This window comes from Oryx dammah, unplaced genomic scaffold (assembly GCF_014754425.2).
Source record: "Oryx dammah isolate SB20612 unplaced genomic scaffold, SCBI_Odam_1.1 HiC_scaffold_11210, whole genome shotgun sequence".
NCBI lineage: Eukaryota > Metazoa > Chordata > Mammalia > Artiodactyla > Bovidae > Oryx > Oryx dammah.
In genome coordinates this window covers 4,151,930-4,171,305 of record NW_024080603.1, presented here as the reverse complement: position 1 = coordinate 4,171,305, position 19,376 = coordinate 4,151,930, and the positions used below count along the sequence as shown (strand labels likewise).

The 19,376-nt window shown below is 40.3% G+C and overlaps 1 protein-coding gene across 1 annotated transcript in view; it reads left to right on the top strand.

Moving 5' to 3' along the window:
* LOC120860980 (aminopeptidase Q-like) overlaps window positions 1-19,376 on the top strand; it is a 70,286-nt gene that overhangs the window by 26,048 nt on the left and 24,862 nt on the right. Inside the window, exons 4-9 of the mRNA XM_040236690.1 lie at window positions 1,985-2,111; window positions 9,007-9,161; window positions 10,440-10,553; window positions 17,861-18,004; window positions 18,998-19,063; window positions 19,157-19,222. Coding sequence (XP_040092624.1) covers window positions 1,985-2,111; window positions 9,007-9,161; window positions 10,440-10,553; window positions 17,861-18,004; window positions 18,998-19,063; window positions 19,157-19,222 — 672 coding nt within the window. The remainder of the gene's footprint in view (window positions 1-1,984; window positions 2,112-9,006; window positions 9,162-10,439; window positions 10,554-17,860; window positions 18,005-18,997; window positions 19,064-19,156; window positions 19,223-19,376) is intronic.

The following is a 19,376-nucleotide window of genomic DNA, read 5'->3' as shown; positions in this document are numbered from 1 at the left end:
CTGCCCCTCCCCCACAGCTTGAAGTCATCATTTGCCTCCACCGTGGCTTAGAGTGGTCATTTGTGGGAGGAGCCTTATAAACTGGAAATTTATATACACACTTTATTACTGCCTTCCCTCCCAAAAGGCTGCAGTTAATATGCGCGTATTATCCTGAACATGGTGACTGTTGCTTCCGCTCAGCAGTGTGGGCTCTGGCTTAGATGTCCTCCTGACCTTGCCTTGGAGGTGAGGGCTTGAGACGGGGCAGGTACTGGGAGTGCAGGGGCAGGACTGAGGCCTTGGGGTGGGAGGAGGCTGGAAGAAAGGAGAGGATCCAGGCAGGAGGCTTCTTAAACAGGTGGTTGCATTTTGTGAAAGGGAAGCATTCCGAAGACCTCATGTCATTCAAAAGTCACAAAACGCAAGACAAACTTTCCAGCAGAAATAAAAGCAAAGACAAGTGAGCGTTTGGTTGGGGGCAGCAATCTGCAGATATTGTGATGCTTTTGGTTTTCTTCACGTTGTCTCTTGTGTTTTGTAGGGAGCTTTTTCTCAAATTAACTGCATTCACAATCAGGACAATTATCTTAGTTCCCTCCTCACTAACTTTCATTCTAGAGTTAGGTGTTTCAGACGTGTTTTTAAGCACTGACACCAGCAATTCCATTTAAAAGTGCTCAGATGGTGGTGTTGAAGGAGGACCATGATTTCAAAATAAAATGCCAGTGGATGGTAAAACAACATCAAATTAGTCACCCAAATAACACAAACAAGTTCAAGCACCCAAACAACAATACAGTCACGCCAAACTAATGAAACGTGGCAGAGCTTTCTTTCCATCTACTACTAACATGGAAGTGTCATATCCAGAGGATATAATTTGCTTACTTCAATAATGTAGAAGTCATGAGACTTTTGATGAACTTTTTAAAATTAAGGAAATTAACCTTATTTCAAATTTTGAAAATAAGATGGGACTATTCATGTTTTGGGAGCTTTCCTTGTGGCACAGTGGTAAAGAATCCACCTGCCGGTGCAGGAGATGCTGGTTCAGTCCCTGGGTCGGGAAGATCCCCTGGAGTGGGAAACGGCAACCCACTCCAGTATTCTTGCCTGGGAAATCCCATGGACAGAGGAGCCTTGGTGGGCTATAGCTCATGAGGTTGCAAAGAGTTGGACATGACTGAGCACACTTGCGTTCGTGTTTTTTATTAACAAATCATTTTAAATTTGCATGATTCACATGTGTTTCCTATGTTCTATACTGTGTAACCCCTACTAACTGCACAACTCTGTTTTGAATCACTGGAAATATGTCCTGAAAAGGGAAGCTAGCATCCCAAGAGCCCTTTGACTCTAATATAGAATCCATGTTTTCTGTGGGGGTAGATACCACTCCCCAGGATTTTTTTTTTAAATTTATTTTCTATGTATTTTTGGCTGTGCTGGGTCTCCGTTGCTATGCAGGCTTTGCTCTAGCTGCTGCTAGCGGGGACTGCTCTCTCGCTGTGGTGTGCGGGCTTCTTATCGCTGTGGCCTCTCTCGTTACGGAGCACGGCCTCTAGTGTGGCTCGCGGGCTCCAGAGCACAGGCTCGGTGGCTGTGGCACACGGGCTTAGTTGCTCAACAGCCTGTGGGCTCTCCCTGAATCAGGGATCAAACCTCCATTGGCAGGCTGACCCTTTACCATTGAGCCACCAGGGAAGACCCCCACCCCCACCCCCCGCAACCAGGATTATTTTTGAATTATAGAAGTTTTACACATTATTGCAAAAGATTGAAATAACCCACTTTCTGGAGAGTCACTGTTCCCAACTTAATGAATAGCCTCCAGGGCTTTTCTCTTCGCATGGACACATGTAAACATTTTGTCATGCAACTTCTTCTGAAAAGATAACCTTTGGCTCCAGAGCATCAGGAAATCGGAGCAAGCAGGCTGCCACTTTCAAACATCACTGTACATATTGCTTTTCCTAATCACTGCTTAATTGTTTCTGTCTAGATACGCATCTGGGCCCGGAAAGACGCCATCGCAGAGGGAAACGCAGACTTTGCTTTGAACATCACAGGTCCCATCTTCTCTTTTCTGGAGGATTTATTTAATATCAGTTACCCTCTTCCAAAAACAGGTGAGGTATCTTCCCTTACAATGGGTTTGATTTCCTATTATGGGTGCTCCAGGTTGAGATCAAAAGATACCTAGATGGGCCTCCAAGGACCCGTTGGCATTTTGCTGTTTTGGAGTCAGCCCCGCTGGCTTCCTATCATTGTGTCCTACACATTCCTAAACACGCAGAGGCCTGTCTGCTCCTTCTCTGCATGGTGCCGCGTGACTAGCTGGTGCTCAGAGGGCTCCCGGCTTCAGATTCCTCCTGGGTGCTCACTGGCGGCTTACCTCCTCCAGACCTTGCCTTCTCCCTGGCTTTCTGTCCTTTCATCTCATACTGCAAGCATGCAATGCAATGTTCTGGATCCTTCTAACCGCTTGCATGAATTACTCCAGTTCCCTTTAGGAAGGTTTTGTTGTTTTTTTCAACATATGTTCTTTAGCTGTGAGTCGTTGGATTAGAACTTGGGGGTCCCATCAGTGAATTTTTATTGTATAAAATTGGAATCATGTGTGAACAGAATACGATCCTCGAGGGACTATGTAAACATTTTATTTCTCGTAGATCTGTATGGAATGCCCTTAAAATTATGTGAGCCGCTCAGCTCAGAAAGTTGTTCCATGTTTTTTCTCTCTCGCTTGAGGGTATCCTGTCAGTGTGTTTTGTTCCTCTGAAAGGTTATTTAGTCGAAGTCTTTGGGGGAAAGTATGCTTGGCCTTTACTGGCAGACAGGAAGAAGGTGGGGAGTAAAAATTAGGGCGCTCCAGGCTCCCGAATACTGCGTAGCCAGGGCCTCTGCCGCTCAAGCCTTCTGGCTGAGGAGGGACAGGGAGTGAAGGAACGGGGGCCAGCCGTGGCCTGCTTGTGAATCCCAGAGGTTATACCTGTCACTTAGAGAGTTGGAGGCAGGGACTTCCCTGCAGGCCAGTGGTTAAGGCTCTGAGTTTCTGCTGCAGGGGGCACAGGTTCAATCCCTGGCCAGGGAACTAAGATCCTCGATCCCACTTGCCACGCAGCACGGCCAAAAAAAAAAACTAGAAAAAGAAGGAAAGAAGCAAAGAAAGTTGGCAGCAACAGGAATCTGAGCATGGAAACCAAGTTTCTGGCACTTCTGTGGCCGGAAGATCTCAAGATGACCCTTGTCTAGTCAAGAAAATTTCTCTTTATCTTTATTTAGATAAGGAGAAGTCCAGAGTTATTCTTGATATCCTCGTCTGTCAAAACATCTCCTCCATCCAGTTAGTCACCTCCTTATTATCTCCACCTCCACCCACTTCTTCCCCATCCCTCTCATTCTCCCTAGTTCATATCACCAAAGTCTCGACCACAACTGACCTTGCTTAGTTTGACCACCGTCCCTCTTGTCTCCTCCAGTTCATCTTCCACATTGAGGCCTGAGGGATCTTTCCAAAGCAAAATCTGATCGTGTTACTGCCCTGTTTAAAACTCTTCAGTGGCTTCCCAATGCCCTGGGGATAAAGTCCAAAGTTTACACCCTATCTTTAACAGTGCATCTCTTGACAACCTCTCGGGGCTTTTGACTGTTTCTCAGAGTAGAAGGGCTGCTCTAGCAGCATCTCTGTCCTCTTCTACACTTTCTTCTTCTTCTCCTCTTGGTCAGGCTCTTGCATGTTCAGTTTGCACATCCTGCCATTCCTTTTACCCAACTTGTTGATTCTTATATTTCTCAATGCAGTGCCTCCTCCTCCAGGAAGTCTTCCCTGACTCTCTCTCTCCCAAGCTTCCCCAGCATCCTGTGCATCCCTGTATTCAAGTTCTTGAGCTGCTAGATCCTAATCATTTCTGGATTAGGTCAAGGGCAAGTTGAGGGTCAGGGTCTGGACTGTCCTTTTTTAAGTACCTTCTGAGCCTGTGATGCTGCTTTTCTCAGAGTTTTTGTTTAGTTGCTAAGTCATGCCTGACTCTTTTGCAACCCCAGGTTCCTCTGTCCATGGGATTCTCTAGGCAAGAATGCTGGAGTGGGTTGCCATTTCTTTCTCCAAGGGATCTTTCCAACCCAGGGATCAAACCCACGTTTCCTGCATTGGCAGATAGATTCTTTACCACTGAGCCACAAGGGAAGGCCCTCTCTCAAACTAGTAAACAGTAAACATTTTTTTTTTTTAGTGGGGGGAAAAATATGTTCAATAAGTTCCGTAATTCCATGTAAATTCTGTCTAGATTACCAGCTCCTGGAAGTCAAGGTTATGTTGGCACTTTTTTTTTTTTCTGTATCTTTCATAGCATCTGAGCCAGTGTTGCTTTATGAGTACGTGTAGGTGGTGCTTAGTCAAAACTGCCTTTTGATGGATAGATGATTACAATAGAGTTCCTCTGTTACTGGATCTTTAAGAGAAAGATGAACTAATGTCTCCTAATTACTTTGACTTTTGGTTGAGTCATTTAAAAACAAAACAAAAAAACTATTATAGCCGCTGGTGGAGTTGGCTGTTTAGGTTGTTATAAGCTTTAAAAGAAAAAGTGACATCTTGATGCTTTTAGGAGTAAGTATGGGCAATGGCACCCCACTCCAGTACTCTTGCCTGGAAAATCCCATGGATGGAGGAGCCTGGTAGGCTGCAGTCTATGGGGTCTCGAAGAGTCGGACACAACTGAGCGACTTCATTTCACTCACATGGGTGTTTAAGATTTGCAGACTTTTAAAATAGCAACTTCCCTTTTAAGTTCTCATTTTTATTAACTTGTAACCATAGCAGGCTAATGATGTATATGGTACATCTCAGCAAAGTTTGAATTTTTGAAGCAATAAAACTCAAGTACTCTATAAATCATAAAGCGGTGACATAATTACCATAATTAGTGAGAATCTCCTGAGTAAATGAGAACCACCTACTACTTTTCTAGGTGCTCTCTGAATGCAGAAGCAGTAGATGGCAGAGGCTCTGTTCAGGTAGCTGAGTTTGGCAGATAGCTGCTGCTGCTAAGTTGCTTCAGTCGTGTCCAACTCTGTGCAACCCCTTAGACAGCAGCCCACCAGGCTCCCCCATCCCTGGGATTCTCCAGGCAAGAACACTGGAGTGGGTTGCCAAAATTTCCTTCTCCAATGCGTGAAAGGGAAAAGTGAAAGCGAAGTCGCTCAGTCGTGTCCAACTCTTTGCGACCCCGTGGACTGCAGCCTACCAGGCTCCTCCATCCATGGGATTTTCCAGGCAAGAGTACTGGAGTGGGGTGCCATCGCCTTCTCCGTTGGCAGATAGCATCTACATGTTAAAAACAGAAGCAAACAAATTGTGAAGGAGGAGATAGCACTGACTCATAAAGTCAGCATGAAGTCTCAGCAGAAAGAGGACTGTGTGGCAGAAACCAACACAGTATTGTAAAGCAGTTGTCCTTCAATTACAAATAAATAAATTTTAAAGAAACAGTTAAGCAAAAAAGAAAAGACAATAAGTGGTAATGGGAGTACCCCAAATATATAAAGAACACCTACAGATAAATAAGAAAAATACAATAGGAAAAAAACAAGTAAAAGATATATGAATAGATGTTATACAGAAAAGGAAACACATGTGGCTAACAAACTTATGAAGAAATATTTAAGCTTATTAAGCAGTCTGAGAAATGAGTATCCAAGGTCACAGTGACAACCTACTCTGTTGTCAAAGAGTAGGCATTCTCACAAATACAAGTGTTAGAAAATGACACTGTTGAAAGGAGTATCAATTGTTACAACTTAAAAAGCTGTTTGTTGTCTTATAATGTTGATCATCAGAATACCTTAGAACCCGGAAATTCCATTCCTAGATATATCTTCAAGAGGAATTTGAGCACATACATGCCAGAAGAAATGTGCAAGAATGCTTAAAGCTACAGTTTTCACACTAGTGCTAAACTAACAGCAACCAAAGTGGTCACTGATAGAATGGATATGGGTCATTCACACAGCGAAAACTATCCAGTAGAATGGGAAACTCAGGCTAAGGCAACTAAGTATGTCGAAAGATAATGGAGCATTACCTGTTGAGGCTCTGTAATGACCTGAATATTTCTAACTATACACTGTCAGCTTCAACCAAGTGTAAAGTCAACTAAATTACTGAGCATAGCATAGCTAAAGCATTCATGAGGCAAATGTATCATGGACTATAGCGATGATATTTCTTTCACTAGCAAAGGAAAATTTTAAAACTCGTATCATTCTAGTTTTAGAAATAACAAATGATCACACTGTAAAAAATTTGGAAAGATAAGGAAAGCACAAAAAAGAGAAGCAAAATCTCTTGGAATGCTGCCATGCAGAGATGACCATGGGTAACATTTTGATGTCTAGTTTTCCCGGTATCTGTCTTTGTCTCAATTTCCATCTTTCTCTGTATTTGCTTCTTTGTTTTTAACAAAAATGACACCATGGAATTGATACTATTCATTGATTTTTAAAAAAAAAAAAAGAACAATGTAAAGCAATATGATCCAGGTAACTGTTCTTTTTTTATTGTCATTTTAACTCATAGGCTGCCTACATATCAATTTGACAAAATAATTTTTTAAATCTTCAGTGGTTGAAAATTTGGACTGATTTTTCTTTCTTGATGGGGAGGGGGCTGCTTTTAAAACACGAAAGAAACGTGTTTACAAATATCCATGCTATTTGCCTTAGTAGAAATTGCAAAATTTGAAAGGCTAGGAACATTTTTAAAAGTTACGAAGCATTTTGCTGGTCTGCTCCAGAAAAACTACTAGTTCACACCCTCACCAATAGGCTATGTGTCAGTTTTCCCATACCTAATTATAAATTCTAGCCAATACTAATTATTATATTTGAAAATGTATTTCATACATTTGAAAGTTATATCATTGTTTTAATTTTTGTTTTTGATACTAATGAAGCTGAAAATTTTAAATAAGATTTTTGGGTGTTTGAATTATTTCTTTATTGAATTGTTCACATTTTTCCTTTATGATTCATCAAAGTTCTTTAAGTATTGAAAAAATAGTATCTAGTTGTGATATAGGCTGCAGATATTTACCCCAGTCTGTGTTTTGCCTTTCAAATTTGTTTGTGGTGTTTCTTGGTGCACTAAAACATTTAATTTTAAATAGAGTTAATTTTTTTAGAACAGTTTACAAAAAAAAGTGTGCCCAGAGTGTGAAGAGTCCTCATATATCTTCTCTCCCTCCCCTTGCCCCCACCTCTCTCTAGTTTCTCCTCTTGTTAACATCGTACATTGGTGTGGATTTTTAAAAACTACAGTTGATGAATCAGTACTGATATATTTTTGTAACTAAAGTCCATAGCTTACATTAGGGTTCACGGTTTTTGTTGTACAGCTCTGTGAATTTCAACAAATGCATACAGTGCTGAGGGCTTCCCCGGTGACTGGGCAGTAAAGAATCCTCTTGCAGTGCGGGAGACACAGGGGACATGGGATTGTTTGATCCCTGGGTCGGGAAGATTTCCCTGGAGGAGGGCGGCAACCCACTCCAGTGTTCTTACCTGAAGAATCCGTGGACAGAGGAGCCTGGTGGGCTACAGTCCAGAGGGTCGCAAAGAGTCGGACTCAACTGATTTGACCGAGTACACAGTAATGACGTGTCTACCATCACAGTATCAGACGATAGTTTCACTGTCTTAAAAATCCCCTGTGCTCTACCTGCTCATCCCCTCTTTTCCCTCAGTCCCTGACAGCCACTGATCTTTGTACTGTCTATATAATTCTGCCTTTTCCATAATGTTAGGTACTAATGGAATCATACCATGTGTAACTTTTTCTTACCGGCTTCTTTCACTTAGTGGGATTCCCTGGTAGCTCAGCTGGTAAAGAATCCACCTGCAATGCAGGAGACATGGATTAGATTCCTGGGTTGGGAAGATCTCCTGGAGAAGGGATAGGCTACCTGCTCCAGTATTCTTGGGCTTTCCTGGTGGCTCAGCTGGTAAAGAATCTGTCTGCAATGCAGAAGACCTGGATTAGATTCCTGGGTTGGGAAGATCCACTGGAGAAGGGATAGGCTACCTACTCCTGCATTCTTGGACTTCCCTGGTGGCTCAGCTGGTAAAGAATCTGTCTGCAACGCAGGAGACCTGAATTTGACCCCGGGTTGGGAAGATCGCCTGAAAGGGGGCATGGCAACTCACTCCAGTGTTCTTGCCTGGAGAATCCCCATGGACTGTGAGGTCTCAAAGAGTCGGAGACCACTGAGTGACTTTCACTTTTCTTTCACTTAGTAACATTCACTTAAGTTTTATCCATGTCCTTTCATAACTTAATAGCTCATTTCTTTTTATCACTAAATAGTACTCTGTTGTTGGAGAAGGCAATGGCACCCCACTCCAGCACTCTTGCCTGGAAAATCCCATGGATGGAGGAGCCTGGTAGGCTGCAGTCCATGGGGTCTCGAAGAGTCGGACACGACTGAGCGACTTCACTTTCACTTTTCACTTTCATGCATTGGAGAAGGAAATGGCAACACACTCCAGTGTTCTTGCCTGGAGAATCCCAGGGACGGGGGAGCCTGGTGGGCTGCTGTCTATGGAGTCACACAGAGTCGGACACGACTGAGTGACTGAACTGAACTGAACTGAATGACATATGGTGTTGAGCATATCTTTATCTGTTCATTTGCCGTTTGTGTGTCTCTTTAGTGAAGTGTCTCTTTAGTGAAGTGTCTCTTTAGATCTTTTGCTAATTCTGTAAAGTTGTTCTCTTATTTTTGAGTTTCAAGTGTTCTTTGTATATTTTGGATATAGGTCCTTAATCAAAAGTATTTAATTTTCATATAGTCAAAACAATTTGTTCTCTGACCCTGTCTTCTCTATGTCTTTAATGCCTTTCTCCTGCCCCTTAAGTTATAGATATTCACTTGCATTTTCTTTCAGTAATTTTATGATTTCATTTTGAGATGTTGTATCTGGAACTCTCAAATCTTTTTTTTCCCTCCATTTAAATCCACTTAGATATAATTGCTTTGCCTACTTTTGACAACCGTGCAATGGAAAACTGGGGACTATTGATATTTGACGAGTCATTATTGTTGCTGCAACCAAATGATAAACTAACAGAAAAAAAGATTGTGGTCTCCTTTACTGTCTCCCACGAAATCGGACATCAGGCATGTGGTAAAATGTTCTTTCTTATTTCACACGAAAATATTCTCCAGCTTCTGTACCAAAAGCAGCAAAAACTCCTCAAACTCTACCATACAGCAAATTTTAAAAAATAGCTTGAAAAGTGGTCCAGTGAGTGAAAAAACAAGGAAGGATCTATGTAATCAGATCCTGGGTGGGTTTGAACTTTTGGTGATAGATCATAGTGATGAGAAATCTCAGAACATTAGCAGGTCGTATATTCAAAGAGGAATTGTGTGGCACAAAGTTCTCTTCAGGAAAAGTAAACCAAGCAGACCTATGATTATCTGCTTTTCATTCCATCTTAAAATAGAGATATTCAAAAGAGTAACCAGGAGATATTCCATTTCATCAGTAGACTGTCACAAACTTTTCTTTCTTTTGCGAGAAGTTACAAGTTAAAGGATTATAGTCAATTTACTAGTATCACTGAGGTGACAACCATCTAAACTGTGAAATTATCTTCTTGTTATATGGACCCCTAAGAAGTTTTGGAGAGGAATGATTTACTGTGATTAAATTATACCCTGTTACACAGTCAACACATACTTTCACAAGTCTTGATCATCACCCAAAGTGTCATTTTTTATTACAGCCTAAGTGACACATTGTTTTGGAAAATAGGGTGCTAACTCTTAGTACATCACAGCTATTATAAGAAGTTGGTTAAAAACCAGGGTGTGGATTTGTTGGTTTTGGAAAATATTGTGTTTTTCTTTCCTGATTCTATTCATCATCATGTGCCATTTTCCTTCTGTTAAGCTCAAATAGAAAATAATTATAACTGGACCACTTTGCAGAAACGAATACTTGAGTGATTCTTACATGGTGCAGATCAAATTATGTCCCTAAAACATAATCAACTGCTTACAGCAAAATTCTGATGTAGTCTGTTTAGAGTATAAGATGCTGTCATTAGTAGGTGTTAAGTGGACATTCAGGCCTTCTCCTTTAACTTAACTTTGGAGTAAAGTGGACAATTTAAGAAATGCTATTCTAGCTTACTTTATTTCTGAGCATCACAGTTTTAAAGCAAAAATTGCTTCCAGTCATTGGATGTGAAATTTTACAGAAAAAAATAAATGACTTCATGTTATTAATAAAACAACAACATGACTTTGGAGTCCTGTTTTCAAGTTTTATCACTGATAGCAAATTACATTTAATTTTATCTTTGACCTTACATTTCTTTAACATGTAATCATAATAAATATTACTTAAATTGAAGTTAAGATTGTTCTTTTTATCCCCAACTCCAAAAGTGGTTTGGAAACTTGGTTACCATGAATTGGTGGAATAATATCTGGCTCAATGAAGGTTTTGCATCTTATTTTGAATTTGGGATAATTAACCACTTCATTCCTAAATTCCCAAGGGTAAGTATGTCTGTTTAATTAATTTATAATTTTTCTTCTAATTATAATAGTAGTTAATTTTCATTGTTGAAAGTGTATAAAATACAGAAAAATATAGAGATAATAAATTATCTGTAATATCAGAGATGATCAATGTTGTCTTTTTGATTTGTTTTCTTTTGTCAGGCTTTTATTATTGTAAATATTCCTAGAAGTGAAAATTACACAGAAATGTGTAATGTCCTTTCTACTTCATACTATATCAAGAGCTTTTCCACAGGTCATTAGATCATCCTTGAAAATAAGATTTTTAAGGGTTGCCTAGTATTTTATCATATAACTTTATAAGATGTGTGTATATGTGTGTGTGTATATATATATATATATATATAATATTTTCCCTACTGTTAGATTTTAGGTTATTTTCATTTATTTCTACCTAGACTGAATTTTAAAGCACTTGCAATCAGTAATCTACAACTTTAATGATAAGTAATATGCTATGTTATATTACCCATAATGTAGCTGATATTGCATATGATACTCATAGCTGACATTGCATCTATTATAGCTGATAATCTTTTGCTATGTTGAGTAAATAGTAACATGGAAAATTATGTGTATGCAAATCTGAATTGAAGGTTATATTTCCAATATTTTATTTAGAGTAGTTAGGTAATGCTTTCAGAATGGCATGATAAAGCTAAATTGATTTAAGTGTTTAAATATTTAGATTTAACATGATCTTTTGACACAGACCTCATTTCTTCACAGCAAGTCAAGGTTTCTTCCTTCCTCTCTGTTCCTGCCTCCTGCCATCCTTCTGATGCTCAGAGCTGCTCTTTCTGCTGCTTTTTGCAGATCTTTTTCTCCTCTCCCCTCCCAAGTGTTTCCAAGGCTCTACTTCTAGCCTCTTTTCTCCTTTCCATACCCTTGCTCATTAGAGTGTGTTGACGTTTGACATGCTGATTTCCACTGGTCAAATATTCACAGGCTAAATTTATTCACTTTGAAGGAGAATCTAAGATCGTTCTTTCTATTATTATGAAAGTGAAAGTCCCTCATTCGTGTCCAACTCTTTGCGACCCCATGGACTATGTAGCCTGCCAGGCTTCTCTGTCCATGGAATTCTCCAGTCAAGAATACTGGAGTGGGTTGCCATTTCCTTCTCCAGGGGATCTTCCCAACCCAGGCATCGAACCAGGGTCTCCCTCATTGCAGGCAGATTCTTTACTGTCTGAGCCATCAGGGAAGCCCATTAATATATTGTTTGTAAATTTTTCCCTCTTTTATGAAAGGAAGAAGATAGTAAGTAGATGATATTTATCTTTTGTTTATTAAAAAGTTGGCAGAAAAAAAAAATTGACAGACCTCTCTTGGCCACACAGAAACTTAAAAAAAAAAAAAGCTTTTTTTACCTGTCTGTGAAATTGTAGCTTCTGAGGAGCACTGATGTAGCAGTCTTTTACTGCCCCAGTTCCATGCCACTTTGCAAGTTCAGTTCAGTCGCTCAGTTGTGTCTGACTCTGCGACCCCATGAATGACAGCACGCCAGGCCTCCCTGTCCATCACCAACTCCTAGAGTCCACTAAAACCCATGTCCATTGAGTTGGTGATGCCATCCAACCGTCTCTTCTTCTGTCGTCCCCTTCTCCTCCTGCCCTCAATCTTTCCCAGCATCAGGGTCTTTCCAAATGACTCAGCTCTTCACATCAGGTGGCCAAAGATTTGGAGTTTCAGCTTCAGCATCAGTCCTTCCAATGAACACCCAGGACTGATCTGCTTTAGGATGGACTGGTTGGATCTCCTTGCAGTCCAAGGGACTCTCAAGAGTCTTCTCCAACACCACAGTTCAAAAGCATCAATTCTTCAGCACTCAGATTTCTTTATAGTCCAATTCTCACATCCATACATGACCACTGGAAAAACCATAGCCTTGTCTAGACGGATCTTTGTGGACAAAGCGATGTCTCTGCTTTTGAATATACTGTCTAGGTTGGTCATAACTTTCCTTCCAAGGAGTAAGCATCTTTTAATTTAATGGCTGCAATCACCATCTGCAGTGATTTTGGAGCTCCAAAAAATAAAGTCTGACACTGTTTCCCCATCTATTTGCCATGAAATGATGGGACCGGATGCCATGATCTTCGTTTTCTGAATGTTGAGCTTTAAGCCAACTTTTTCACTCTCCTCTTTCACTTTCATCAAGAGGCTTTTTAGCTCCTCTTCACTTTCTGCCATAAGGGTGGTGTCATCTGCATATCTGAGGTTATTGATATTTTTCCCGGCAATCTTGATTCCAGCTTGTGCCTCTTCCAGCCCAGCGTTTCTCATGATGTACTCTGCATATAAGTTAAATAAGCAGGGTGACAATATACAGCCTTGATGTACTCCTTTTTCCTATTTGGACCCAGTCTGTTGTTCCATGTCCAGTTCTAATTGTTGCTTCCTGACCTGCATACAGGTTTCTCAAGAGGCAGGTCAGGTGGTCTGGTATTCCGTCTCTTTAAGAATTTTCCTCCAAAAAAAAAAAAAAAAAAGAATTTTCCTCCTGCCCTCTGTGAGCATCCTATAAAATGCCCACCGTCACACAGTCCAGCCACCCTACGGTACCTCTGCTCTTCCTCCCCTGGGCTAGACATCATTATATAGATCTGCAGAATGAAGTGCTGAAAGGTTAATTGACTTGCCCAAGGTCATTTGCCTGGTTGAGGCGAAACTGTGATTACATTGCAGTGATCTGGGTCTAGGCTGAAGATGAGGATAATGATGATAATAAATATTAATAGATAATCAAAAATATTATTTAATACCATTCACTGAGCACTTGAGACTTAACTGCCTGGTAGTGTGAGTCTTATATATCATCTTAATCAATCTTCAAAATAATCCTATGAGTATAGTTATTATTTTTTCTATCTTCTATTGAGGAAACTGAGGGTATAAGTACTAGGTAAGTTGTTCAAGATCTCATAGTCGTTAAAGGTCAGAGATGAGATTCAGTCCCAAGTTTCTCTAGCTGCAAAATCTGTGCCTTTAACCCTAGGGAGAAAACACTTGGTAGTGTGCTCGTTCTCAAGGGGCTTATGGTGTGTGTGAGCGTGTTCATTGTGACGCTTTTCATATATGCGAACTATATATGTACATAGTAAGTCTTAGTCCTTCCATATATGCTACATCTACAAAATTGTTCATATCTCTCTTTTATAAAGTAGCATCTACACATGGTTGGTGTTATCTATAACTATTTTTGAAAGCATTTGGTTGTACCCCAAATTACCCCTGTGCTGAGAGTCAATATGGAAAGACATTCCAGTCCTTGAAACAATTAGATTCACCTGTATGTCCTTTATAGACTATACTAAAAATATCCATCAGTTCAGTTCAGTCGCTCAGTCGTGTCCGACTCTTTGTGACCCCATGAACCGCAGCACGCCGGGCCTCCCTGTCCATCACCAACTCCCAGAGTTCACTCATATTCATGTCCTTCAAGTCAGTGATGCTATCCAGCCATCTCATCCTCTGTCGTCCCCTTCTCCTCCTGCCCCCAATCCCTCCCAGCATCAAAGTCTTTGCCAATTAGTCAACTTTTAATGCAACAAAAATGGCTAAGGTATTATCATTTCTGGGAAATAGCGATGAAAACATGTTAACAATGTTTTTGAAGCTAAAATGGTAAGATTATTGTCTCATACCATTTAGTTTTATTTTTTTATCATTGGTTCTTAATCACTGTTTTCTTAGTGTACATTTCTCAATCACTTGTAGAGCTGAGTGAACCATAACCCTTGCCAGAAGAGTATCAGATCTTGGAGCTTGAAAAAATTGCCATGAGCTTTGTTTTTGAAAAGCTTAAGGCTTTGTTTCAATGGTCTTTAAGAAATCAGAACTTTAGCTTCCTTTGAATCAGTCGTTAGATTGAAATTAAGTAAAGAGCATCACAGAAACATATGCAGAAACAGATTTCCATTTTTTCTAATTCTGGTCTAATTTCAGCTGAAAGTTATTAACATAGAAGATGAATGGGTCATGGTCAAAGATTCAGAACATTCCAATTGGTTTCTTGACCCCTGAAGCTCCAGCTTTAACATTGCTACTCACTGACTTTTCTGCATCCCTCTTCTGACTGGTCTAAGGAGGCAACAGATCTCATGAAGGGAAAGGGCATGTAGGGGCCTTGCAACCAGTCAGGTCTCGCTATGTTTTTATGATCACTGTAAGCTGAGGCAAGTAGTCAAACACATAGGAGCATTCATTCCTCACCTGTAAGATAAAGTTTCATGCAGTCATTCAATAGGTTGAGTATTTAGTGGGCACTATTGTGACAGCCATCATTTACTAAGCATTCATTATGTGCTTAGAGTGTATTATGTACAATATCTGGTTCACCCTTCTGAAGAGCTAATGATGATGATATGATTACAGAAGTGGTTAACCCTTATTGAGCATATTCTATTTGCCAGTCACAGTGCTAAAAATTCTATGTAAATTAATTTAGACCTCATAATAATCCAGTGAGGACAGTGTTCATCCCATTTTCAGAGGTGAAACTGAATTCCAGAGTGATGAAGTTAGTTGCCTTTTGTGAGTCAAACAATCCCTAGGAGGCTGCACTAGGATTCAGACCCAGGTAGCTCGACTCCAGACCCTGTGCTTTCAACTTCAGTGATAGTCCATACAAATTTCATAATAAATACTGTTACATTTCTTAGGATAATCATAGATTTGATAGAAATAGGTTTGTTTTCTGGGATCTCACAGCTTACATGAAGAAAGAAATGGAAAGTATACGGATTCACTTTATCCAATCATTATATGCAGTAGCTAGATAATGTTTTTTTAAAAGCTGATATTGCTTTTTACGTAGAGTTTCCCTTCCACAAGACCGGAACAGACTGGGACGAGCATCACCTTATGGAAGGCCCAGAGTAGAAAAACCGAGGAATGTTGAGTAAGAGGTGTTTGCCTCATTCATCACGGTTATCTTGTGTGATTGGGAAGAAACCAAGAAGATTATATAAACCTTATGCTAGGCAGGCGCAAGAGAGACAGACAATCCATTCTGAAAGAAAAATATGGAAAAGGTTATGTGTACAAAGGTATTCATTAATACATTGTCTATAACAGAAAAAAAAAACAAAAACTGGAAACAACTTAAACACCTACCCAGTAGGGCAATGACTAAGTCAGTTATAGTCCATCAACCTGAAGGGGTATTATGCAGCTGTACATTTGTTTATTTTAGTGTTTTGCTTTTGCAAAAGTTATATCCCTGTGAGAATCATGATTAAGTTTGGGGTTATTTCTTTCCAATTTGTATTTGTTTCATTTATAATACAGCAGCCATTATTAGGAATAGTTATGAAGATAAGATAGCAAAATTTCTAAATGAATGTGATAATAAGTAAATGAACAAGACAAAAAGATTTTACAACTGTAAGAATGAATAAATGGGGGAAAAGATTAGAAAGAGCTGGATTAACAGCATTCTAATGGGAGTTATTGCAGGGTGTGTACTTACGAGTGTTTTTTATTTTTGCTATTTTCTTCATTGTGTTTATATGAACACAGGGGTTGACAGTGCACACTCTCAAGAGCTCTTAGGTGTTAAATTAATAAAACCTATACTTAACGAGTAAGGTGTGACTTTATGCAGATGTCTCTTGTAAATCTTTGCTACTCAAAGTGTGGTTCTTGAGCTATATACCAACATCAGCATCACCTGTTCATTGAGTAGAAATACAGACCCCAGACTTCCTGGTGGTCCAGTGGTTGAGTGTCCACGCTTCCACTGGAGCGGGCATGAGTTTCCATCCCTGGTCGGGGGAGCTTTTAAGATCCTGCATGTCTCAAGGTGTTGCCAAAAAAAAAAAAGCCCAACCCCACCACAGACCAACTGAATTAGAATACAATTTGACAAGGTCCCCAGGGGATCCTTATGGACAGTGAAGTTTGACCTGCATTTCTCTAAATGACAGGCTTTCTCATTTTGAGAAAAGCTCAGTTTGATGATAACGTAACCAAAGTATTCATAAATCTAAACATAATATGCTAACTAGAGAGGGTTGGTTGAAACATTGGCAGATGGCAGTGGGGCAGAGTTTGAAAGCTTGTCTGACACTGTTGAGGGTGAGGGAGTCAACCTGGGGCCACAGTGAGAATGCCCTGCGAGCTGAGACTTCCCATGGTTTCCAGACGCTCGCCAGGGTATGCCTCTGCTACCCCTGCGGCGTCTCCACGGCCCTTTCTTTGGCTCTGTCTTTGCACGCACCTCTCAATTCTTTGGTCTTCCTTCTAGCTTTCCTTCAGAAAGAAATGGCCCTTGTCATGTTTTTAAGAGAGATCGAATCTTTTGGACAGTTCTAGACCTTATTAAAATATAAATAACTGCCAGTTTCTCTGGTGGCTCGGAGGGTAAAGAATCTGCCTACAGTGCAGGAAACTGGGGTTTGATCCCTTGATAGCAAAGATCCCCTGAAGAAGGGTATGGCTGCTCACTCCAGTATTCTTGCCTGGAGAATTCCATGGACAGCGGAGCCTGGCAGGCTGAAGTTCCATGGGGTTGCAAAGAGTCAGACATGACTGAGCAACTAACATTTTTACAGTAAAAAAAAAATCCTAATGCATGAGCTATAAATTACAGCATCCAGTTAGTAGATTTATTTTGATTTATTTCTAATAACTAATATCACTACATCATCATCACTGTGAATTTGTAAATTTGGCATTGCTTTTGGTTTATAAATGTCCATATAAGAGACTGATACATTTTAAGGGATTACTAATAAAGTTACCAATAAAACTCTAGAGGATTAAAACCACCTAGAAATGCTGTTCCCTAGAGGACCTGTCAGGGACCTCCTTGTGTAAGGAATGTGTTGGGTTGGCCAAGAAGTTTGTTCCATCTTATGGAAAAGTCAGACTTCTTGGCCAATCCAATAGATGGCTGTCTTGGAAACCACATTAACTTTTGTAATTGATTTTTCAAATTGAAATAAAAAAGGAAAACAAATGGGAAGGAAAGTTTCACAGAGTTTTGTTATTCAAGGACTCCTGACTTATTTGGCACATTGTAGCCCAAAGTGAAAGTGAAGTCGCTCAGTCGTGTCCCACTCTTTGCGACCCCATGGACTGCAGCCTACCAGGCTTCTCCGTCCATGGGATTTTCCAAGCAAGAGTACTGGAGTGCGTTGCCATTTAAGGGCTACTTCTCAATTATTGATTTCTTCCCCTCTTCAATGATAGTTTCTGAAAATATTGTAGGAACATTGAACTTCCTGTTTCTGTGATGCCTCAGAAGTTAGTGTGTCTCAATGTTTTCCTTTTAGAATGAGATCTTCTTTTTTAACATTTTACATGGTGCGCTCAGAGAAGATCATGCCCTGGTGTCTAGAGCCGTCTCCGTGAATGTGGAAAGTTTTGCAGAAACCAATGAAATAAATGAGCTCTTTGACTTATTTACTTACAGCAAGGTAAAACAGTTTCACATTTATATTCGTGCTGCACTCTTGCGGAAAGCTACATAAAACGGGTTCTTTGGGTTCTAGACTAATGTGCTACTACACAATTTTGGTACAAAGACCTTAGATGGATTTCAGAAAACGTGGTTAAATCCGTTCTTATCTAGTAAATGTTAATCTATAACAGGTGCTCAATACCATCTACCTTTTTTAATATAGACAGACAGCTGGACACTTTTAAGGTGAACCCCTCTGCCTGGTGGAAATTGGTCCTGTGTCCCTGAAAGAAAAGCACACACCATGAAAGCTGTGTTATTCAGGAGCCTGACTGAGGACTCTAGCCCAGGAGACAGCCTCTCAGAGTATTCCGAGAAACTGTTCCAAAGAGATAAGGGAGGAGCCAGGATATAGCGGAAGGTTTGGTTTTGTGTTGTTCCTGGGAAAAACATCCAGTCCGGTATAAAGAGACGACTGCTAGTGCCAAGGAACATCCCAAGTGAATACTTTCAGTGCTTTTCTGTGTATGGAAGGATGCGAGAATCTGGGGTCATTGAAAATTTTCTTTAGATATGTATCTGAACTATCTTGGCATTCGTATATTCAAAACAAAGAATGCTTCCTAGTTTTCTCCATCCTGAATCGCCCCTGCCCGCCCCCTACACCCACCCAGGGACGTCGTCAGTAGGCAACCACAGTGGCTAATTGCTGATCCTTGTAGAACTGGAACAACAGGCAACATGTATTTATTTATACCTGTCATGTGAGTATCTCAATTTAAAAAGTTTTCTGTACCCTGAATTCTTATACGTAGGACATTTTCTCATCTTTTATCTATTAATTAGTGACAGTTTATTTTATTAACACATTTTGGGTTAACCCAGACATTCAACTGAGGTATACAATGCAATGAGGAGCCCAGCCCCAAATCTTGAGTGCCAAAATGGAATGTGTCAGTATTTAGATAGTGAATTTTGTTCAAATAATGGACAATTTCTTATGTCTTAGGGAGCGTCTCTGGCCCGGATGCTTTCTAGTTTCTTGAATGAGAAAATATTTATCAGGGCACTTAAGGTGAGTTTACAAAATTGTTGTTACCTAAAGACAGTAAACATGAATTGCTTGGGCAGGTTATTCATCTTAACCTTACCTTTTCTATTTTAACAGTCATATTTGGAGACTTTTTCTTACTCAAATGCTGAGCAAGACGATCTATGGAGACATTTTCAAATGGTAATTCTCCCTCTCTGCCGTGTGTTTGCTGTGTTGTGCTGTAAGATCGTGAGGCCACGTGTGTATGCTGATGCCACAGGAAAACCCCCTTCCCTTGTCTGTGACACTCCTTTAAGTCAGAGGTTACTTCTTTAGTCTTCACCACTGCACTCCC